This window comes from Dipodomys merriami, unplaced genomic scaffold (genome assembly GCF_024711535.1).
Source record: "Dipodomys merriami isolate MVZ:Mamm:240054 unplaced genomic scaffold, mDipMer1.0.p SCAF_30, whole genome shotgun sequence".
NCBI lineage: Eukaryota > Metazoa > Chordata > Mammalia > Rodentia > Heteromyidae > Dipodomys > Dipodomys merriami.
Genome location: NW_027204493.1, coordinates 19,311,173 through 19,335,575, shown reverse-complemented (window position 1 = coordinate 19,335,575; position 24,403 = coordinate 19,311,173). Strand labels below are relative to the sequence as shown.

General features: G+C 37.2%; 1 protein-coding gene across 1 annotated transcript in view; it reads right to left on the bottom strand.

Moving 5' to 3' along the window:
- Window positions 1-5,304: 5,304 nt before the first annotated feature.
- Zswim6 (zinc finger SWIM-type containing 6) overlaps window positions 5,305-24,403 on the bottom strand; it is a 195,912-nt gene continuing 176,813 nt past the window's right edge. Inside the window, exons 8-14 of the mRNA XM_070041243.1 lie at window positions 21,938-22,084; window positions 19,627-19,887; window positions 15,893-16,028; window positions 12,213-12,370; window positions 11,362-11,525; window positions 9,362-9,443; window positions 5,305-8,006 (exon numbers count right to left, since the gene is read on the bottom strand). Of these exons, the coding sequence (XP_069897344.1) occupies window positions 7,144-8,006; window positions 9,362-9,443; window positions 11,362-11,525; window positions 12,213-12,370; window positions 15,893-16,028; window positions 19,627-19,887; window positions 21,938-22,084 (1,811 nt within the window). The 3' untranslated portion in view covers window positions 5,305-7,143. The remainder of the gene's footprint in view (window positions 8,007-9,361; window positions 9,444-11,361; window positions 11,526-12,212; window positions 12,371-15,892; window positions 16,029-19,626; window positions 19,888-21,937; window positions 22,085-24,403) is intronic.

Below are 24,403 nucleotides of genomic sequence, written 5' to 3'. Positions count from 1 at the left end.
GTTAAGGCACGATGCATGCTCAATGAACACAATTGCATGAGAAACAACAGGACTTATCTCGTGGAAGTGTGACTTTGGAGCCTGTTACTTAGGTTTGAATCTGTCACTGCATGAGTTTGGATAACTTGTCTCCAAATTCCTTCATTAGAAAAATTAAGACAGTAATAACAGACCTTGTAGGACTGTTGTCAGTTAATCCATAGTAAGTATACAGAAACAGTGCCTAGTACATACAAAGTGTGAAATGTGTTTGGCATCGCTATTAATGTGATTGTCATTATGGTGACAATAATCAGAACTATGTAGGACCAAAATTTGTCAGCAGCAGTCCTTCACATCAGAGACTATGGGCAGTGCTATTTGCAAATGGAAGCTATGCTCCAACCATCCTAAAGGATATTTTATGTTAATACTTGAAGGTACATATTTACAAGGTAGCCACCTATTGCAAAACTTTATACAGAGGAAAAGTCAAATTCCTCTGAAGGTACCTGTGTTTGAAAGGCTACATCCACCAAGTTAGAATTTATCAGTGGAGTTGTGTAACAGCTAAAGTTGTTCCTTTTTCCTCCCACCTGAATGTTAATACACGCAGTGAAATAAGGCCATTTCTTCCAACAACTATATTTTCCCATTTCACACTTCTTCCTATATCCACTAAGAAGGTGTAGAGACACATTCCTATTTCCCTCCTTTCCCATTTTAGAACAGGGTCCCTTATGCGGGAACCATTTGTCTCAGCAGATCCCAGGAGCTGGAGTCCAGGACTGAGTCACTAGACTCATGAATGTAGGTCACTAAATTGTACTTCCAAGTTTCACAGCTCACGTGGACATTGAGGAAACAAAAGCTTTCGATTTGTTACTCTTTCAACCTTTCTCTGTTTGAAAATTTCAGACTAATAAGTTGAGAAGGAGAGAAAAAAGGAATATTTGAAAAGGGAATGATAAGGCCTATTGCTTCATCTTATTTGAAACAATCAAGATTCCCCCAAATGTAGAAAGTATAAAATTTTTGCCAGAAGATAGCAATGATGGCCCAAATATTTATAAGACAGTTATATTTGTAAGGTTGTTCATCCAGAGGCTATTACTGTTATTGGCATAGGAAACACAAATAATTGCATTAAGATAAACTTCTCTACTCTGCAATCTTGCTTTCCCCCAGCGCCATCTCCACCTCTACCTAGCCATGTCTATGCCCACCTCCTACTTATGTTTGGGGGAAAGCCATGACAAGTCATGACAATTTCCCATCTATGAGAAACTATTTGAAGAGAACAAAATCAATCTGTAGCCAGGAGAAGAAAAGCAGCTCAAATTGAGTGCTACAGGCCACCATCTAGAGGTCAAGACAAGGAGGGTTTGGTGGGGTGGGGCTGCTGTGACAGTAACAGTTCAGTCAGGGGAATGAACATTATTATTTTGGATGAAATTGTCCTCACAGACTTCTTGGCTCATGGTTATATAACACATTAAAAAAAATAAAATGAAAAGCTCCCAACTGTTTGCATCTAGCCCCAAGCCTTTTCCTGAGCTAACTCTCATTTGACTGTTTCACTTGAGTATCTCACAGGCATCTCAAGTCTGAAGTGTTTAGCATGGAACTCAGTTTTCCTCCAAGAAATCTCTCATCTCCATTTCAGGTAATGAACCTTCCTTTCACTGCATAAGGTTAATGTTTTAGTCGTTTTTGATGTTTCTCCTCCTCACATGCCAAATCTAATACCAAGGAGAGGTTCAACTTTTCATAATGTGCAGTCTGTGACCACTGGTCACCATCCCCACTGGCCTCATTGAGTCCAAACACCATTGTCTTTGTCCTGGGTTCTTTTGACAGCTTCCTAATTTGGTTCCTGACTTCTTGCTTGCTGTTCTAATCACATAGTAGTCAGCAAATGGTTTCGTATCATTCCAGTCGGGTCACGATTCCTTTCTACATGGATCCTTCAGAGCAAGACTTCTCACAATGACCCACAGTCCTCTCTAGGAGACGACTGTCTGCTCTTTAGTTTTCCTTCTTACCCTCTCTGTCCACTTCACTATCACTGAACCCAAGCTGGGTAACCCTTGCTCTTTTCCTCCACCTCAAAAGTCAGCCACAAATAAGCAGGGAGAGGTCTCTCACACACTTCTGGCATTTGTTCATATTTAATTCAGGTGTTTGTTCATTTCAATTTAAAGTCATCTTCCTGATCATCCTAAAACCACTTGCCTTTCCTTGTGACATGTGACTTGTCCTCCTACTTGTCCATGTGACATTCCTCCCGTTGGAATCTATGTTCCATGAGAATAGTAAATGCTTACTTTGTCTTGTTGGCACCAAAACTATCATGTTTCAGGCACACGGGTTTGCTGAATGAGCCATTTAGAATCATTCCAACACATTTCCTTTGCCTCCAACTACATTGAATTGGTCTATAAACTCCTATGAAACAGTTCATCTTCCATTTTACTTCAGTCACATGTATTGGGGTTTTTTTTGTTTTGTTTTTTTGTCGGTTGTGGAACCTGAACTCTGAGCCTGGGCGCTGTCCCTGAGCTCTTCAGCTCAAGGCTAGCACTCTACCACTTAAGCCACAGCGCCACTTCCAGCTCTTTCTTCTTATGTGGTGCTGAGGAATCGAACCCAGGGCCTCATGCATGCAAGGCAAGCACTCCACCACTGAGCCACCTTCCCAGCCCTCAGTCACATGTATTGTACTAAAGTCTTATCAGATAAATGATGTTTTGCCTCTACTTTTTTGTCTTCTGACCATTTAATTCTTGAACCAGCTGCTAATAACTTTTTCAGCAAGGAAACTGGGTTTTCCTTCGTTACTATATGTACTGTTAAGATACTGTGACTACAGTGACCTCTGTTAATTTTTATTCCACTGACTTATTAATATTTGAAAGTCATGAAACATTCATTTACCCCTGAAACTACAGTCCCTACTTTTCAAGTGAAATATCAAATATATAGGGTACTGAAATGCAGAATTCCAGTTCAAGACCCAATTAGGAACAAATCCTTTTACCTTTGAATTATCTAAGCTTGTCACTTCTTCAATTTCTCCCTTCTGCTATTTTTTTTTGGAGTGTTTCTTTTTTTGGTGGGCTTGAACTCTGGGCCTGGGTACTGTCCCTCAGCTCTTCAGCTTAAGGCAAGCACTCTACCACTTCAGCTACAGTGTCACTTCTGGTTTTCTGGTAGTTTACTGAAAATGAGTTTCACAGACTTTCCTGCCTGGGCTGGCTTTGAACTTCGATCCTCAGATCTCAGCCTGAGAAGCTAGGATTACAGGCATGAGCCACCGGCACCCAGCCTGCTATTCAAAATGTTAACATACTCAGTTTTTTGGGTTTTTTTTGAGAGTATCAGCCCCATTGGAGATAAGAAAACATGCACAAACCAAATCAGTGTGTCTGTTCAAACAGTGGACAAAAACCTGGGCAAGAATGTTGGATAAATTTTTGAGGAAGTAATCTTGGTTTCTATCTCTTCTAAAGGCTCATAATCTTAAGATCTCTGCAAACATGGTCAATGAACATGGATTCATTTCCATCAGGGAAAATCTCAAGTCTTTGTTACTAGAAGTCACTTTCCGTATTCCTTTGATATCACATCTCCATCCCAAAAGTCTACTTCATTATACATTGTTCCAGTATTTTAGTGGATCTATATAAATTTATATTTGCCCTTGAGCAATACCAACTTTAGCAAAAGAAGAAAAAAAGAACCAATCTCATACTATTTTGTAGTTTTTATTTTTCTCTTTGCCATTAATTGGATTTTAAATGTCACTATGGACTCGTTTATTTTCATTTCTACCCATTGGCTTAGCCTCTTGACATTTGGATTCTAGTGTGTTAAGACTAGGTGTTAAAAAGAAACTTTCCAAGTATTTTAAGAGAGGAAAGAAAATGATTTATCCATTCTACTTCTGGGTATATATACAAGAATTAAAAGCATGGTCTCAGAGAGGCCTTTCTAGACTCATTGTTCACAGCAGCATTCACAATTATCTGAGAAGCAGCCCAAATGTCCATCATGGATAACTAAAATGTAGTACATATGTACAATGAGACAGAATACAGCTTTGTAAGGAAGGAAATTCTGTCACATGCTCCAATATGGATGAACTTGGAGATTCCTATCCTAAGTGAAATAAGCCAGGTACAGGAAGACTCTGTATGATTTCACTTATAGGGGATATCTAAAGTAGTTAATTCATAAAAATAGAAAGTAGACTAGTGTTTGCCAGACAGTGGGAGAAGGGACAGTCATTTGTTTTTAGTTCTGCAAGATGAAAAGGTTAAAGATGTTACAGTGATGTAAATATATGGGACTGAACTGTGTAAATTAAAAATGGGCAGTAAACTTTGTGTATTTTTTCTATACATGTATTTGTACTGGTGTGTGTGGGGGGGGGGTTCCTTTTTTGTTTTTTTTTTGGTTGGTTGTGGGGCTTGAATTCTGGGCCTAGGCACTGTCCCTCAGTTATTTAGCTCAAGGCTAGCGCTCTACCACTTGAGCCACAGTGCCACTTCTGGATTTTTCTGTTTATGTGGTGCTGAGGAATTGAACCCAGGGCCTCATGCATGCAAGGCAAGCACTCTACCACTGAGCCATCTTCCCAGCTCTGTATACCTTTTTGTTTTCCTATCTTTAATGGAGATGGGGCAGTACAGATACCTAGGTTGTATACATAAAATTTGCTTGAAATAATGCAATTTCTTTTTACACAACAGGCACAAAAGAGCCTCATAAACTTAACATTTATTCATCATGCCAAGTACTTAGCATCCTAAATTATAGCTATTAGTTAGGGATGAATGTGCAAGTGTGCACACTGAAAAGCACTGAACTATTCTGTCTCCTGCTGTATCTTTGTGATTATCATGATTATCTATGTCTATCTTTTTTTCTCAGTAGACAGCTTCAGGACTGAGTTCTGTCCACCTCTGTGTCTCCAGGGCTTTGGACAATATCTGAGAACATCACTGAAATATTTACTAAATGACTTGAGGGGATGAGAATCGTTTTTTTTTTTTTTTGCCAACGGCCATTTGGGTATTTATAATATCCTTCACAGGCCATATAGAAGTATCATACAGGAAATGGCTTTGGGCAGCTGAGGAGCAGCATGTATGTCTGCCCTATTATATATCAAATGATATTGCTGCAGGCTCCAACCACCCATGGACTGGATGTTCCCACCCTTGGACTATTCAGTATTAGACACTTAAGAGTTATGGTAACAACCAAGTCATAGTTAGCAAATTCAAGTGTAAAAAGAGATACACCATAAAGGAAGCAGAATCAACTTTCAAAAAACTAATTTTAATCAAAACAAAAAATTGTTGATCATTAACAAGTTTATAAAACAGTGATTTAGTTACATAAATAAATTGATATCAGTGTATCAAATCTTAATTACTTTCAACTTCATGAGCATGTTTACATGAGTGATGAAGTACAACCTTTTTTTTTCTTTTTACCTATTATAATAAATAAAATGGAGCGCATGAAATAGTTCTTCTAAACAAAAATACCTACAAACATACCTCTAGCATGTTCTCTAATGAAGGGAACAAGAGACACTGGACAACTTTTGCACCAAAACATAAAAATTGCTTTAAAAAGCACAAGGTTACAGAACCATCAGCTAAAGTAAAGACACTATACTGTAACCAAAGTTGGTATTTTAATAATATAATGAACAGTTTGGTAGTTAGATCTCCAGTTTGGTTATTTTAAAGCATTAAGACAAGGCAAGATAGAAGGCTGCTTTTGTTTGAGTAATTCTAGAGAAAATAAAAATATATCTTAAAAAAAAGGAAAGAAAACTGAAAAGTAGAACAGTCATACCTACACAACTTTCTGTCCTGCACAAAGTCAAAATACCTATGCAGAATAGATATATAATATATATAATGTTATTTGTGCACAAAGGTTAGCTTATTATTAGCTCACTGCAAAGGCGTAATGTATCATATGTCAATTGTTTTGGAAAACATTTTGTGTTTTGTGTCAAAAGGATATTTCTTTTAAGTTTCCTAGGCTAAGAGGCACGAACCCCAGTTCCAACATACTGTATATTCTTAATGCTAAGGCTTGCTGCTCTGGCTGTGTACTTTGTTGTCCCTCTTTATTCTAGTGCCTGTTGAAAGCATGTGTGGTGTAGTGGTTGTTGTTGGTGTGTGTGTGTCTGTGTGTATACATATATATATGTATACAGAGCTGTATAAATATATATACATATATAATTCCTCCCAATAGAGCTCAGTCCAACCATGCAATCCAGAAGATGGCTCTGCATAGATGCCAGCATGAAGTTCACTGCCTGAGCCAACCCTGAAGCAAGGCGCACTTTTAGTCCTTCTGATAGGTTTTCTCTCAGTTTTTTTTTTTGTTTAAAACCAAGCTACTGCAGCTTCAAGTATTTTGCATTACATAGAATATTTTTATAAATTAGTTAATGTTATATTTTCAATATTCAGACATATACTATAATATATATACAGTACAATAAATGCTCTCATTCTTTTTTTTAATTTTTTTGGATAAATCCCTGAGAATGTATGTTGACAGTCGCTAAGTTTCCACATGCACAAGCATCGTGTGCCATGCTTCTGGACGAACAGCACTGCAAAGCCACGTGGGTCAGCCTTTTCACTACTAGTATTTCATTTTGTTGGTTTGTTTAAATATGCTGAAAATGTAAAGATGAGTTACAAAGGAGTAAAGCTGAATCCATTCGAGGTACTTATCACAGGATGGAGGTGTTTTGTTTGGTTTTTAAAGCCATTTCAATTTTTTTTGAGGCTGTGAACGTATACAGAAAACAGGAGAGCTATGTGGACTTTTGCCACTTGACAACATATACTCAGTGTAAACCAAACCTTTTAAACCTCTCTCACATACAAAACCAGTTAAAAAAATTAAAAAAAAAAATAAAAGTAAAGAAAGAAAAAGGGAAAACTTAAAACACACAAACTTTCACAACATGACAATTTAGTCTGCAAACGCAATAGAACTATACACATATAATACCGGTGTGGCTCTGTTCTTTAAGTTAAAAAGGGTACAAAGGCAGGCTCAAGTAAAAACAAACCATCCCTTCCCTCCCCACCCCCTTCCCCATTCATACAAGTTCTATCAACCAAACCTCTCCCGAACCAACATCATCAGTTTCTTTTTGCCTTTGTAGATTTGTTTCAGGTTGTCAATAAACTGTGTAAACTGAATGTGTCCGTCATGCGCCATTAGGAAGGTCTCTCGGGCCTTGCTGAGGAATTCTATAAACTCACTATAGTGCCGAGGACTGATGTGTGTGAGTCGTGAGTGCGTTGTGTTGATGTAGGCTCCAATGGTGGCATCCAAGAGCTGCCTCAAGGGGGCTTTGTCCAGGGACATGAGCTTACCAGAGTTCCTCCTTCCATGAAGTCCCACCATGCCAGGAGTGGTCAGAGTACATCTGCGCAAAATGTCTGACAGTACCGTTGCACACTTGACACTCTTGACCACTAGAGGTATTATAGCTGCAAGTTCATTCTTACCAAGGGAGTGGCTAAGTGCACAGGCCCACAAAACATCATTAATGGCAGGGTGTGTGTCCTGATTGTAGCTCAGGTTGAGATGGGTCATGGCGAGGGTGGCCAGCTTGTAGGCCCTCATGGGGTATCCGCGGTGCTCCATGTACCGTGCTATTGTAAAGAGCTGTGTGTAGCTCATGCCTGTGGTAGCAGCATCGAGGACAATTTGGTATGCCGTCTCAAAAGCTATGTGATCCTTTTCACAGAGGGTAAGCGCAGAGAGGGCACAGTTCTGTGGGTCCTTCATGGCACACTGCAATGCGAGCGTCCGGGCACTGCTGGCCAGCTTTTCCTGCTGGTGGCAGTCAAGATGGAGGCGAACGATGGTGCTATTGGACATCACGGTAGTTGCAACAATACTTGTGGCCTCGGTGGGAGTGAAGAGTGTAAACCAGCTCTGCATGATGCTGTCCAGAGCATAAACACCTGCAAGGAACAGAAGTCTTATTACTGACAAAGAGGCTAGCTGCAAGCCTTGTTTCTGTTTTTATAATCAATGTTTAGGTTGTTAACTATCACAGGACACAAGCTAAGTCAGAAACCCTGAAGGGAATGTGCTTGAGAGCAGTCTCAGAATAAAGTTATTATGGATTGAATAGTGGGTGAAATGCCTGAAAGGAACATGAACTTCCCATAATAGAGCAGCAGTCCTCTTGGTAGCTGGTATTGGTACTGTGCTGCCTGCCTGCCATTAAAGGAGGTGGCTTCTTGCTAATGCATGCTGGTTAAAGAGAGTCTCCGTGTTACCCACTACAGATGTTGAAGAAGTGCAATCACCCCGCAAACAGGAATTTTACATATGAGGTGTGTGCCTGTATGTAAGCTTAAAGAGCACACATACAAGAACTTAATATATATATAGAGAGATGCAAGAAAATTTCACACAAAATCAAGAGAAAGAGTCAATAAAAACGGCCCTAGTCATATGACTCAGATGTTGGAAATGGTCAGCAAAGTCCTTAACTACAGTAAAGACAAAGAACTTGTACGCCTTACCCTATAGGACAACTCTGAAAGTGAAGGTGTTAAGGTTCAAAGAGAAATCAGGTGTTTATCTTGGGTGGTAGCTTAAGCTCATACCACTTTTACATTATTTCAGCAATATGACTTTAATAAACTAAACATAATTTTCATATTGAGACTAAATTTCCTCTTCAGATGAATTTTTTAAAAAAAGATTAAATTTACAGTATCTGCTGTTTTAGTATCTAGACTCTGAGACTGGCAGTGTCTTCTCAGCAAGAGGAATACATCCTTTTCTGATGCAAACAGGAAAAAAGAGAGAAACAATTTAACCAACATCAGTTTAAATAACCACCACTGTGTCTGTGTTGCATTCTTACTGGGAATATGCAGTTCCTTAGTCCTGATCTACTGCTGAGGAAGAGAAGCAGGAGGCTGAAAGGTCTCACCAACTGTAACCAATGGGTAGCCTAAGGATTTTTGATTATAGCTAAACTACAATTTCTCACACTCTTGAAAGCCCACTGAAACCACACTTGGAGACTAGTCTTTCCCTGAATACTCAGATAATGAAAAAACTCAATAGTAACAAGATAACTTTACAGAAACTGAGTCAAACATGCTTATTTATTACATTTTAACAGGCTGGAACACCACTTCCTGAGTTTGGAAGCTGAACAATGCAAGTGTGTATAAGGGGCTGGGATGGTGACAGAGAGCCTGGCCAGGTGCTTCAAGGGGAAAGATGTGGAGAAGTCAAGAGAGCAGAGTTTTCAGACCTATAAATGACAGGTTACGTCCTATCATGAGTTACCTACCAACTTCAGTAGCACATGTCACAAGCCACCTGACCATCTCCCGCCGTCGCCAATTTAAGGTTGACAGTGTCATTCGCATAACCTGTATACAGATGAGAAAATGTTTTGGAGGATTATTCTAAGTCAATGGAAAAAAATCCACCACATTTATTCCATGGTATAAACTATGAAGCAGAGTCTATATATTACCAGAAAGATGATGAGCACTTTATTTAGAACAAAAATCTATACATGTATTTAAGTTTGTTCATGGTTCCAGCCTGCCTTATCCTCATCTAGGAAGGCAAGGGGCCCATATTCTACTTCTGGTGGAACCTCTAACCAGATGAGGCATCCTCAACACATTTCCCAATGTCCTTTCTCCTCTGAAAACCCAGAGGCCTACAATGGAGCATTAAATACAGTCGTTTCTCCCCAGTTTTATTTAGCATTCCAGGGTTCAATTTTGAGGTTCCTAATGAATTCACTCAAAGAACTTACAAAGTAGAAAGAAATATTTAAAATAATAATTTTTAGTTATTTCTTCATCTCTGGCTGTTCCTTTCAGGTGATATTAAAGTTCACCTGAGGCTTACAGAAAGAAATTATCTGTGGAATCATTAGTGATCTGATTTTGTTTTTCACTTTCTAATAAGAAGTCTTTAAATAAGCTTATCTTTTTTTCTAGGTCCTCCACTCTTTATGATTAAAAAATCTAGGGATATAAAAATCCTAGGGTCTTAGGAAGGCCTTTTCTTAGGTCCTTAAAAAAATGAGACAGGAAAAAAGCTTTCACTAAACTGCTATTTATGCAGAATTCCTAGCAGAAAGCTCACATTGACATTTCTTGCTGGTAAAGCAATCTTCCAGATGGGGCAAACAATAACATAAATAAACCAAATAATAAGAAATTATATTTAAAAAGAAATTTCTAAATTGCCATTGTGTAACTTACAAACAACATTCTATACTCTGTTCAATACTACATGTTATTCTCCTAATATATATAGGTAAGGATACTTTCCTATGGTCCAATTCTTTAAGCTTTAGTAACTCATCAGTGCAAGGAAGAGTCTAAAACTAGATTAAAACTAGAGTAAACTAAAATCTATACTACTGAACATCTGTTATGGGGCTTGAACTCAGAGCCTGAGAGCTGTCCCTGAGCGCTTTGTGCTCAAGGCTAGTGCTCTACTACTTGAGCCATAGCTCCACTTCTGGTTTTCTGATGGTTAATTGGAGATAAGAGTCTCACAGACTTTCCTGACTGGACTGGTTCTGAACTGCAATCCTCAGATCTCAGCCTCCTGATTAGCTAGGATTACAGGTGTGAGCCACTATCACCAGGCTAATGAGGGTATTCTATTTGCCGTATTTTAGGGAATTAATGTCTAACAATCTCTACCACTTTATTTTATAAGAGGAAAAGCAAATGTTAATAGAGATTTAGTGGAAAAACTAGAAACAAACTTTTTAGTTCCTGGTTTACACACTAATGTGCAGAAACTATTAGGAAAATATATATCTACCTGCTTGATGAACCCAAAATGTCCTGCTGACCCTGAAACTAGATCCTGGCTCAATCTACCAATCTTTACCTAATTTTCTCAGGGTTATAAAAATCTAGGAGTGCTCAATGGAAACATGAATAAAAGTTAATCCTCACAAGTGAATCTTTATTCTTTCTGAGCTTTACTCATGTCTCTCATAGCAATAATTCTCTGTTTATTATGAGCAGAAAGTGAGATGCAAAGGTTATAATTCACAAATGAGTTTTTAAATTGAGAAACCCAGATAAGGCTTCTGAATACACAGATCCTGTACTGCAGGCAACAGTCTGGCTCAGATTAGAAACGGTCAAAGCTCTGTTTAAAGTAGTTTCCTTTTGAAGACTAACAGATTTTTGGCTCTGAAGAGTCATTTACCTGCACTAAAAAGTTTTAAAACAAAGTAAACACAATCCTAAAAGGTGCTGTTAATTATTGGTGTTTAGTGCCCCAGGAAAGACACCTGTCTTGTACCTGCAGGCCCAGTTCCAGAGATACTTTCAAAAGAGTGATGTCTGGCAAACTGTCCATGAGAGTTGCTATTTTAAATGCATCTTGGGCAAGCTTGAAGATGTGTGATGAGGAGTGAATGTTTTTCTGGATGGATTCTAATACTGTTTCCAGCCTCCGAACATCGCCTGTAATGGACAAGGGAAAACCAAACCAAATCAAGTCAAACGAGAATGAAGGAAAACAAACAACAAACCATACAACTCACACACAAACACAAAGAGAAGATAAAAAGAGAACATAAAGCACAAGTTAATTTACCTGACATGCTCACAGATGACACAGATGTCGTAACTGTTTCCTAAGTTACTGAAATGTCTATGAATCTTGTTTTCACAGAAAGACCACTGAGACATACCCTCAAAGACTACAACATATTCATATGATCCAGACTCAACAGAAGATAGAAAACAGCTCTCCTAGTTTCTCTTTGTGCATTTTGGTATTATGTTAAGGAGAACAACAACAACAACAATACGACAACAATACTAACCGAATCTTTTCATCTATTTCTAACTCTCAACCGTTTGCCATTTTTTGGGCATGGAAACTAAACTGAATTCGTGTGACAGTAACTTTAATGACAAAAGTAAATGAGGAAAATGCTAGACTCAAAAGTTTTGCCTCATGAATAAAATATGAAACTAACATCTAAAGCAAAGGTTCCCATGTACCTTATCTAACACTAAACTAGTACTGAAACGTGTTAAAAAAGAAAACACTAAAAAGCAACAACCAACAATATAAAAACCATGACCCTTTGTGGGGAAGTAGTGAAGTGAACAGACTTATGCAGACTCAGGACAGTACTGTACCTTTGGCTGCAGTTAGCATGGTAGATGCCAGCTCACACTGCTGGGATTCAATGTGGCTGAGAGTGAACCAACGAGGATATCGATTGGGAACAACTGATGCAATGTGGTGTGGGCGAGCGAGGTCCCCTGTTGGAGCAGTAGATTCCAATACTAGTAACCTGCAATGAGAAGACAAGGAAGATGGCCTTTAGTCATTACTTGTCCATTACTCTGGCCACAATAATTAGCCAGCAGAAATCAGAGGAATGGGTAGTTGTTGAAGGAAACCATTGAGACTCCTGGTTTAGGAAAAGCCGGCACAGCTATTCTTTGCTGTTTGGATGCCAAGTCACCATATTTAGTGCTTGCTGCTCAAACCTAAGAGATTTGGGGGTTGTGGGATTTGAACTCAGAGCCTTGGCACTGTCCCTGAGCTTTTCTGCTCAAGGCTAGCACTCTACAGCTTTGTGCCACCAGCTCTAGTTCTGGCTTTCTGGTGGCATTAATTGGCGATAAGAGTCCCATGAACTTTGGCTGTCTTTGAACCATGATCCACAGATTTCAGTCTCCCGAGTAGCTAGGATTATAGGCATGAGCCTCTGGTGCCTAAGAGATGTTTTAATTTAGCATCATTCAGTAAACTGAAATATTCAAGGAAATTAAAACATGTCACACTGAAGAATTTTGAAACACGAGTTTTGATGATCATCTATCAGGAAATCATATTAAAAAATAAGAATCAACAAAAACTCATAGTAAAATGCAGACTTAATACTGAGATTACAACAGTCAGATACCAGAAGATGAAAAAACAATTTATTAATCATAAAATAAGAGGTAAAGTAAAACAAAAATGACCTATTTTTCACAATTATTATTTCCTTCAGAATTATTTCCTTTGACTTCAGAAATCTGCAGTTATAATTTGTTCTATAAATATATCAGAGAAGATAAATGCAACTGAACTAACTTATCTATCCTGTGACAGTTTTCCAAATTTAGTGCATTTCTGATTTGAATCTATCTTTGATCAAGAATATGTTGATAAAAAATTCTTAAAAAAGAAACGTATACTTAGTAATCTCTTATGAATATCGAGTATCAAAAAGATCAGTAGAGTAGGTACAACTGAAATAGTTTCTTAATGATAATCAAATACTGGCCTTCACTCAAGTCCACCAGCATTAGGGACTATTGAGTAAGATACTGGGATCAAGAATTATAGTACAGCCAGGGAGTGATGCCAGCTTCCAGACATCACTCACCTTTTCTCATTCTTTTCTGTAGGTCAAAGATATGTTAGCATTAGAAAGGGTGGCAAGGTAGGCAATTCAGAAATAAGAATTCTGGAAAGGTTGCTATTTAAAGATTAAAAGGAAAAAAAACTCTATTCCTGAAGCGGTTATTACAGGCAGATCTCGCTAGAGATATTTTAGAGAAAATTGGCAAACAGCCTAGGGAAGATGAAAAAGTACGTGTTGAAGATGCTCTTCCTCAGCATCCACCTTCCAGAAGGACTAAGAAGCAACCAAACTTTCTTTTCCTTCCGTTTTCTCTGCTGCTTTGAAATGCTCTGGCAGGCCTTTGGCTGGGCATGTAGAAGAGAAAGGTGGAAACAATTTTCTCATACCCTGATATTATTACCCATGAAGGAACTGCCAGGGAAACAACAAGAAGAGAATAGAAATGAGCTGCCAAGAATTCTTTAGAACAGCAAACTTTTCTTCCTGGCAGATATTGTTATATAAGCCAGAATCACACAGAAAATGAATGCTATTTTACCCTGAAACTTTATCTGATCCTAATTCACCCTTAAATTTTTGTAGTGGTAGTAGTAGCAGCATCTGGTAGCACATAACATTAACATCCTTCCTTTTAAGACAAGAGTAGAGTTCTTAGGATTAGAATAAATATAGAGCTGAGCATCTGTCTTCATAAGACAATTTCTATTTCAGGATTCCAAAAATGGAAATAGGAATCTACTATAAAAATGTTCATTAAAATACAAACCAATGGGTATAAAGAGATTAGATAGGAGGCTTTTGATATTTTTCATACTTTAAAAATAGACAAGCTCATACTTTATAAGGTTTCTCAAATACACTACATTGGACCCTTGGTACCTATGGGTGCATGGTTCCAAGGAGACCAACTACTATTGAGAAAAAAACTGCATTCACAGGATGCATTACAGTTCAGTGCTCAGCACAATGCTTGTTTTGTTGCCAAACTTCCACAAAGAGAAGATGCCTCTCAACAAATCTAAATTTTTTACTTTATTAACTAAACACATTACTTTTTACTTGCATTTGGCCACTATATGTTTTTGGAGAGGATTATGTTTACAAAGTTAAGGGAAGGGAACCAGCATATCACACAACTTAAAACATAAAATGGATAATAGTGTAAGACTGAGAACATCTCTATAATCAACTGAGCTGAAGAATGTGCATGTGATAATTTATTTACTTTGTTTCTGAAGTTTCTTTTGATTTTAAAAATGTATTACTATATTATTATTATTATTAGTCGTAGGGTTTGAATTCTGGGCCTGGGTGCTGTCCCTGAGCTCTTCAGCTCAAGGAAAACATTCTACCATTTTAGCCACAGTACCACTTTTGGTTTTTCTGGTGGTTAATTAGAAATAAGAGTCTCACAAACTTTCCTGCCTAGGCTAGCTTTGAACCATGATCCTCAGATCTCAGCCTCATGAGTAGCTAGGATTATAGGCATGAGCCACTGGTGCCTGGCTAAAAATTTATTATTCTTTGACCATGGTTAGACAAAACTTCAATAAGTCCATCAATATGACAGACTATTACGAAGTTCATGTTGCTGAGCAAAGCATGTCAAATTAAAGGAGGTAATCCTTAAAACTCACACTCAGGTATATGGACACAAACACAAACACACACATACTCGCCTCACTGCTGCACAAATATGAGACAGCTGTAAGCTCAATACTTTAAGAACACTGCTCTCAATACTTTATGAACATAGTAACTTTGGCAGCATTGGTAAATTTTTAAGCAAGAATCTGTTTTTGAATCTTGTGATAATCGTGATCATAGACTGATAGACTGATACAACCTTTTTCTCATGGGACCGAACTACTTCAACATATTCAAACTTTAGGGAATTGTTTAGCTAACTTATAATGGTGTCTAATCTTTACTTTCCATGAGAAACAGACTGTTTCATTAATTTTTTTAAAAAGATAACCAGAAAGGGCTGAGTTTTTAAAGGTAGATGGTCTCTCAAAGGTCCTTTTAGTTTAAGAAGATAAAAAAACAATCTTAAGCTCAATGAAAACTATTCAATGTGAATAAATTGGTGATTAAAAACAAATGTTTAGGAAACTTGAAAGGGAATGTAAGAACAAGGTGACTGGTAGAATAATTATTCCGGAAGACTGTCTTGTACAGTTTGCAACTCTCGTCTCAAATTCTAACTCTAAGAAAAAAATGGAGAAAAAGCCATGATGATTAGGGAAAAAAACATATATTCTTACTTTAAAACAGTATCAAAACAACCCAACAAAACAAATCACCTCCACGACAATCCAGGAAACATAACTACATAAACAATATTATCCTTTGCTTTTCTGTAGAATATGAATGAATGTGAAGTCAGTTGATAGCCATTTATTTCCCAGTGGAAAATCTGGATGGTTTCTGCCCAGCTGGGCTGGGAATACGTACCGCATTGCTCTCAGTGCAATTTTGTATGCCAATTCAGCATCATGAGGTAGGAGAGAGGTGAAGAGATACTTGGCAAATGTGTGCATTGGAACACTCTCCCGATGGATTATTTCGCCTAAACCACTATATGGTCCAGCTGTGGGAAGAAAGCATATACACTTTACATTCCTAAAGAATGAACTAACACTTCTTTTAAAATATATTTAAAATTTTAATTTGAAGTTATAGTGCACACAAGCTAATCTAGCGAGGTAATTTAACCATAAGATACTAGAAAGGAAAAAAAAATCTTGCTCAAAAAGATTTTACAGGGTAGAATATCCAATGCAGATCTTACTTCTTCAATTCTCAAATTGTCTCACAGATGAATGTGTCACCAAGCTAAGGGAGAGTTCTTTCACAACATAAGTGTTTCAAAGAAGGGAATTGAGGAATATCCGTTCTCAGTGTTTGACAACTGAGCATCCAGATAAGTAAATGAATGCACAGGTAACTACTTAACTATGGACCCTGAAGCCAGACCCAAGCAGTCTTAGGGACACGGTTCTGGAAAAGGAAGTGCTCTGTCTTAGGATGACATTTGTGGGAAGACTGAACCATTACTCTCAGTATCAAGATTTTATATATTATTAGTTTTAATAAGCAGAGGTAGGTATTAATCCCATAAAGTGGGATTAATAGTTACTCATTTGATACTCACCACAGGCAAAGAAAAGAAATGAAAATAAATGAAATCTACTACTCGCTACTCTTTGGGCTTTAGAAGCCCAATTGTAAAAGCAAATTATATTTAGGCTGTCAAAATTCATTTCTTAGGAAATTTTGACAGGCATAGTGGCAGGGCCAGCCTCTCCTGTGTACTTCTGAATACAGCACAGACTGTGAAACAAAGACTTTTTAAAATAAATTCTAAAAGGAAACCACAGTGGTTAGTCCAACCACTTTGTGTTTAGGTACTCTGTGGTTTAGTTACTATAAAGTGTTTAATAAATTAGTTTCCATGTCACCTTTGGGTAACATCTGTTTCATGATTTCTAGAATTATGAACCATGACACTACTGCTCAGAGAACATAATACATTTGTTTCCCATGAAAAAATTCAGTCTAGTGAAGAGCTTAGAATGTAAGAAATCCAGTTCAGAAGAAATGGTGAGGGAAGTTACTGAGCTGGAAAAAAAGGCAGGATCATTTTATGGAAATTATTCTGTAATTCAATTTTTTGGTCAGTATTATCAAATTATTCACTATTTAAGTAAGTACTTTGAAAATCACATAAACAACTCATTCTTTTCACAAACTAAAACCCATTCTAAATCTGCATTTTTACCAAATCCACTCATTTTTCTCTTCTTTGAAGACATTTCTAAATGCTTTAGTAATCTGATATTCTTCAAAACCTGATAGATCATTTTGCTTGTATCTTCTGTTCCCATAGCTAGACTGTATTATGTAAGTTAACCTGGTAAATTACATCTGTATCTCTTCCCCAGACTCACTGAAGCCCCAGACCCTAAGGTGCCTATATATGAAGAAGATACTTTCTAAAAGTAAAAACATTTAAGTAAGTTCAAAAGAGCAGGGCACTGATCCAAACGGATGAGGGCCTTTATAAAAGGAGTTAACAGAGAGGTAGCTCTCTGTCATGTGGGAACACAGGAAGAATGTGCCTGTCTTTAAGCCAGAAAGCAGAGCCCTCTGAAGCAGTAAAACTGACCAGTACTTGATCTTGGACTTTAGTCTTCAAAACTGTGTGAAATAAATTTTTGTTTATGCCATCAACCTACTGAATTTTGTTATAATGGCATTGCTGTCTAGGACACTAGTTCTATTTTATTAAGGACCATCACATTTTTAGATTACCCATCTTCTTCATTTCTCCCTTTCCTTTTCAAGGTTTCTTGTTAAAACATGTTACCTTTCTACACTAATTCAGGAAATCCAGGAAACTTCATCAATATTTTATTATGACATCCTCCAGCAAGAAAAAAAAATGTTCACAGTCATGCATCACTGAATTATTTGTAGACTGTTGATGACTGTAAACCTTAAACTCAGGAGTACTGAGTAACAAAATCTGGTTATTGGCACTAAGTTTCCTCAGAGGCACTTTCCTAATATGGCTACTAATTCATCCCATGACCTAGGCCAGGAGAGATTAAAATTCAGCAATAACCTGGAGTTACTACTCCCTCTTCTTAAGATGTTGTGATCTCCTGACTAATTTACCTATGAGATTTGTAAAGAACATAAACGAAAAGGGAACATCATACCCTGGGGTGTAGTCAATGCACTTAAGAAGCTTGTATCTTTTAGATAAATGGTCCCTTGACCTTCTCATGGACTGCCTTCTGTCCTGTCCTGTCTATTCTTGGTGGGCTATGCAGGGCCAAGGAAGGGAAGGAGGCAGAGATGAGTCAACACAACTCCTTTTCTGGCACAGTTGTTGTAAAAATTGCTTGATGAGAAGGGCAGACTAACTAGAGACTAAGACAAAGTTTAAAAAATTCATGGAGAAATATTTAGAAAGGTAAATAATAAACAAGTATCAAACCCTATCAACTACATCCTCCTAAACTTCAAGGTAATGGAAATCAAAAGTCAGTATAGTCAGTGACAGCATTAAAAGACTGGTTGGTGCCAGGGTTGCTCACACTTGTAATTGTAGCTACTCAAGAGGCTGAGATCTGAGGATTGCAGCTTGAAGCCAGACCAGACAGGAAAACCCCTAACACTCTTATCCCTAACCACCAAAAAGCTAGAAGTGGAGATATCGCTCAGAGTCATGGAGTTATGGGGTATAGTGTTATCCTTGAGCCAAAGAAGCTCCGTTTATGTTTAGAAGAAAAAGAGAATTGTAGGAATACTTCAAAAAGATAAAATTGGGAATTTGTACCAAAATGGATAATTCTATTAAGAACACAGTCTCTTTTCAAATGCTTTTCTATGACATAAATGTAACATCACTTTCACAATAACATTTAAAAAAAAACATGTATGTGGTATTTTAATAAAAAAAACTTTATCTTCCAAAGAGATCTATTACTTTGGATAAACTAAAGAGGCTTTAAAATTGCTATTTTTTCTACAGCCTTTCTCTATGTAACAGTTTGAGGTATAAAACAGACACTACACTTTAAAAACTAGTGCCAGCCAAAATTTGGTAGGCCTTTTAAACCTTGGCCTCATAATATAAGGAAGTTTTAGGCTTTGCTCTAGAAATGTGACACCATCTTTTCCTTGGTGAATCTATGCTTAATAAATCTTGTGGATAATTAGAACAATTCACTCCAGTGGTCTTCAATTCTGTTAAGCATGGCATTTGAAAACCGATGCCACTTAACAGCCAAAAATCTGAAGAAATGGTAACCAATTTCTGTTATTATTTAACTCATCTAGTAAATAGGAGTATGGCTACCAGTGGTAACTTACTACATACCAAAACTGCATTTATCTCAGGAATTATACAGGCTAAATAAAAACAGATCTTCACAAAGCAAGGGGCATTAAATGAGACTAATTTCTAGCAGGCTATCTTATATGACAACTGAAATCAATAATATAAATATAACTTCTGTGCTTTTAATTTGGAAACACTTAATTTTTAGACACTGAGCATCTTTGACATTACATAATCACATAAATCAGGATGACTACCATGCTAAATGCATTGAAACAGGACCTGTAACAGAAAGATTAGCAAACTGGCTAAGTGGAAAACCTCTTTATCAAACTACCTTCTAATAGGAAGACTGCTTGTTTGCGAAAAATTTTCACCAGTGTATCATCCAATTCAATTTCCTGAAGCTTAGAAATGAGCTGCTCCTCATTCCGGCAGACTTTCTCTTGTGTGTACAGCCCATCAGGCATAATACGCTGCTGTCCCAGACCTATCAGGGCTACTTCCACAGCCAGGGTGACATACGATTCCCCTTCCTCTAAAAACTTGTGTGCAGGGAGATGCTGGTATTCCAGAGACTTGCACTGGCCCATATTCTCTGTAAAAATGTCCCAAAAGAAAAGCAGTGTTACACACTACTTTTGCAGGAATTTGACAGTTACAAATATTTATACCTCCCAGTTCTATAATCTATGAATTATTGACTTAATTATGAGAAAGACAGAAAATATAATTCTTATGTTAAAATACAGTTCTTCTATTATCTTGCAAAAGTAACCATTAATGGCTAAATGTATATTTTGTAATAAACATGTATTAATGTATATTTTATGAAATATCTACCTAGAAATATTTTTCCCAACAAAGGACTCACAAAGAAAGTAAGACAATAAGACTCCCAAAGAGTGAAAATAGATATTAAACAAAATTAAATTGTTATCAAAATTTCATAATATAACTATTTTGTGTGATTAATATATGCTAATTAAAAATTAACTTAAATTTTCATGGTTATAATACTGGCATTAAAAATGTTTCCATACTGTGATTACAATGTTGAAATTTGTAATAAAAATATCTCCAAACATAACATATGTAACTCAATTTTAAGGTCCTTTTTGTGAAAGACATCAGTTATCACTAGAGGGATGATTCTTCAATAGTGCTTCTATTAGAAATTGTAAACTTCTCCCATCCAAATTATAAAGAATGTGAATTCGGACTCATACTCTCTTTGTTTTTTTGCTTTTTTGTTTTTGTTTTTTGTCAGTCATGGTGCCTGAACTCTGGGACTGGGTGCTGTCCCTCAGCTCTTCAGCTCAAGGCTAGTGCTCTACCACATGAGCCACAGCGCCACTTCTAGCCTTTTCTGCTTATGTGATGCCGAGGAATCGAACCCAGGGCCTCATGCATGCAAGGCAAGCACTCTACCACTGAGCCACCTTCCTAGCCCTGTTTTTAAATTAGTAAGTAGTTGTACAAAGAGTTTCAATGTACACCCTGATCACTATCACCCTCTCCATTATTCTTCCCCATTTTCCCCCTTCCAATCCCTACCCTTAAGTTACCTAGTTCAATTTTTATGTAAAGTGCATGGAATACAATGATTGCATTTGCTTACTTACCCCATCTCTTTCCATTCCTATGCCCCAATCTTTTGCTGACACTTAGCCCTGGAAAATATTTCCTCTTCCTGGTATTCATTTTGTTCAACAGTTCTTTAGTTGTTCAGAAGAGTTAAACAACTCCTCCCTTAGGTATTGATATTCTTTTTTTTCTTTTCTTTTCTTTTTTTTTTTTTTTGCAAGTCCTGGTGCTTGAACTCAGGGCCTGGGCTCTGTCCCAGAGCCTCTCTGTGCTCTACCACTTGAGCCACAGTGCCCCTCTAGCCTTTATTGTTTATGTGGTACTGAGGAATCAAATCCAGGGCTTTATGCATGCTAGACAAGCATTTTACCACTAAGCCACAATTCCAGACCAAGTGTAACATTCTTTAGTCAGTTTATTTGTGAGACTTACACCATCTTGGCTGAGTTTGGATCATCTCTAGCCCATGAAGGCAACCACCCCAGAGAAAACAATGATAGACAAGAAAAAGAACCTCCAGAGCCCTTCCTCCTCCTTAACAATGGGACAATCCTTATTCCATTACGCCACTCACTGCCCTTGGGTAATCTTTGACAGAATGATTCTGGATTCTCCACTGGTCATAGAGAAATTTCAAAATACTATTTCAACGGAATGTGTGATACACAACGGATTTAGTTGTCACCTATTACTCCTCTTAAAATAGACTTAAAACATTTAACTCACTTTTAACGAGAACATAAACTTAAAGTGCAATCAAACTGAATTTTCTAGTTATAAATACTTTACTTTGGAATCTTTATTTTAATCTTATAGTCGTAAATGCAGATAGATAAATTCTTAGATGTAGAATCATTGGTCAGAAGATTGTATGTTCAAGATTCTTGACACAGACTGCTCTAACTGTTGGCTTTTCTGAATCTTCCAGTCTGGGGAAACCTTCCTGAAAAGCAACAGTGCCTATTTCCTAATTCTCTTTGGTAAGCATACAGACTATGAACTACATGACTTTATAAAATATACTACAAATAAAAATATCAGGCCAATGTCAGTGGCTTTACCTGTAAAATCAGAGAACCCAGAGAAGTTTTCATCATCAGTGTGGCAGGCTTCCATGAGGCTACTGAAGAGCGTGCCCACAGGGTCTAGGGGATGTCCAACCCAGCCTTCCAGATTGGTTATTGAGGTTATGCTTTTATGGGGTAGCTCTGTATAAAAAAATGAATTGAGAGGTGGGGAAAGGGAGATGAAAGAAGAGCTGCAGGGGCGTAAGGCAGGCTTTACCAATTTATAACAACACCCTAACAAATGAGTAATGAATATGTAAATGTCCCTTTAATTAAAATAAATCAATCCAAGGCCACCATAGTCTCCCTTCTTGCGATCTATTCTAAAGGTTCAATATGTACATCAAAATAAATGGTACTACATTCCCAGGATGGCTCTTAAATATCTATTTAACTTATGTGTCCAATGTGTTGAGCTGACATACTATTCATGTTATTAAATCATGTTATATGAGGAAAAATACTTGTGAATTTTCTTCTGAGAGACTAGGGACATTCTCCCTGGCTCTCCTCCATCCAAATGTTTCATTAGGAGCAGCACTAGGACAGATAAAGAAGTCCCTAGAAAAAGAAGCTGGCTAACTCTACAAGTATGTTATGATACCATCTCTACAAGTCAGCACTCTTTGTGTCATCTAAACTGAAGACTTGAGAGCAGCTACAGCCTGGATTAGTCTTGGACTTTCACATAAATAGCATTAAGTTAGATTCCTGTCATTTTAAAGCAGTCTTGTTTACTATGGATCTATAATTTAGGAGAGGATTTCTGTAGCCACAAATGTGAATAACAGCAGAAGATAATATATTTGGAAGGAAATATTCTTTTCATTTCCTTCACGGAATGTTAGCACTTTCAAGTTTCAATATGGAGTACTGAGGGGAAAAATGCTGTAAATGTTTTAAGATATATTTACTAAAATAACAATAGGTTCTTCTTAAAAAAATAAAATTGATATGGACAAGAAAAAGTATATGTAGAAAAATTAAAACTAGCAAAAGAATCATTCCATAGTGTCAAGATTTCCTCTCATTTTGAATTTTATATATATATATATATATATATATATATATAAATAAACCTGAAAAATGGTTTGGTATAATGTATTAAAATTTATCTAAGTGTGTTCTAGAGACCTCAGAACGGTACTTCATTTTGGTTTACGTGACTTGCTTTCACATGCGTGAGAAAAAGAAACAAGAGCACTAATTGTATAAACAGCTAAATATGTATGTTTGGTAATACATATGTGTCTATGGCTAAGGGAAGTGCTGTGGTTACACCAACAAATCTATTGTCAAGTGATGGAAACTGAAGAAATGGAAGATATAAATCAGAAAGAGAAAAAACTGTTTTTGTTTTGTTTCTTCAAAATGAGTAAGCTAATAAGTTATATCAAATAGTATGGAAAATATTGAGACACTACATTTACTTTATCTTGATCCATTAACAACAGTTATGTCACCTTGGACTTACAATAACTATAAAACTGTAGTCTTTAAATATGGACAAACAGTAACAAAAAGTCAAGGAATGACACAGTTATAATTCGTAGTAATACTAAAGAATAATCTGAACTGGTCATGGTGGCTCAGGCGTTCAATCCTAGCTCTTTGGAGGCAAAGATCAGATATTCACAGTATGAGGCAACTCTAGTCATAAAAGTTAGAAAGACTTCATCCATCCTAAACAATGACAGGTATAATGGTATGCATATACCACTATAGGAGGATATATATGAATTACGATGATATATACCAAACAGGAGGATCGCAGTCCAGGTTGGTCTAGGCATAAAGAAGATCCTATCTTGAAAATAACCAACACAAAAAAGGACTGGTAAGCTAGATGCCGGTGGCTCACGCCTATAATCCTAGCTACTCAGGAGGCTGCTGGTTCAAAGTCAGCTCAGGCAGGAAAGTCTGTGAGCCTCATCTCCAATTAGCTACTGTAAAATCGGAAGTGGCGCTGTGGCTCAAGTGGTAGATTGCTGGCCTTGAGCTGAAGAGCTAAGAGACAGCGCCCCGGCCCAGAGTTCAAGCCCTATGACCAACAAAAAAAGTACTGGTAGAGTGGCTCAAGTGATAGAGCACTTGTTTAGCACAAGCTCAAGGGTCTCCTTGAGGTCAAACCTCAGTATTGTCAGAGAGAGGACAGACAGAGATAGTGACAGAGAAAAAAGTCTGAAATGAAGGTTGAAGGATAAAAGAGAAATGATCTAAGAAATGGCCTACATCTAAGTCAGCAGAATGATCTCAAAGAAAATTACAGTACTCTAACCATATTTCATTCTAAATAACATTTTATACTTTGCATTTATTTCTTAGATATTACAACATTTTCATTAAATGAATTTTAAAAGCCAGCAATTCTTAGCAACATTTATGGATTTAAAAATCAAGTGATTACCATGAGCAAATTCTTTTTACATTTCAAAATGTGTCATTATTTTCTCTAGCTTG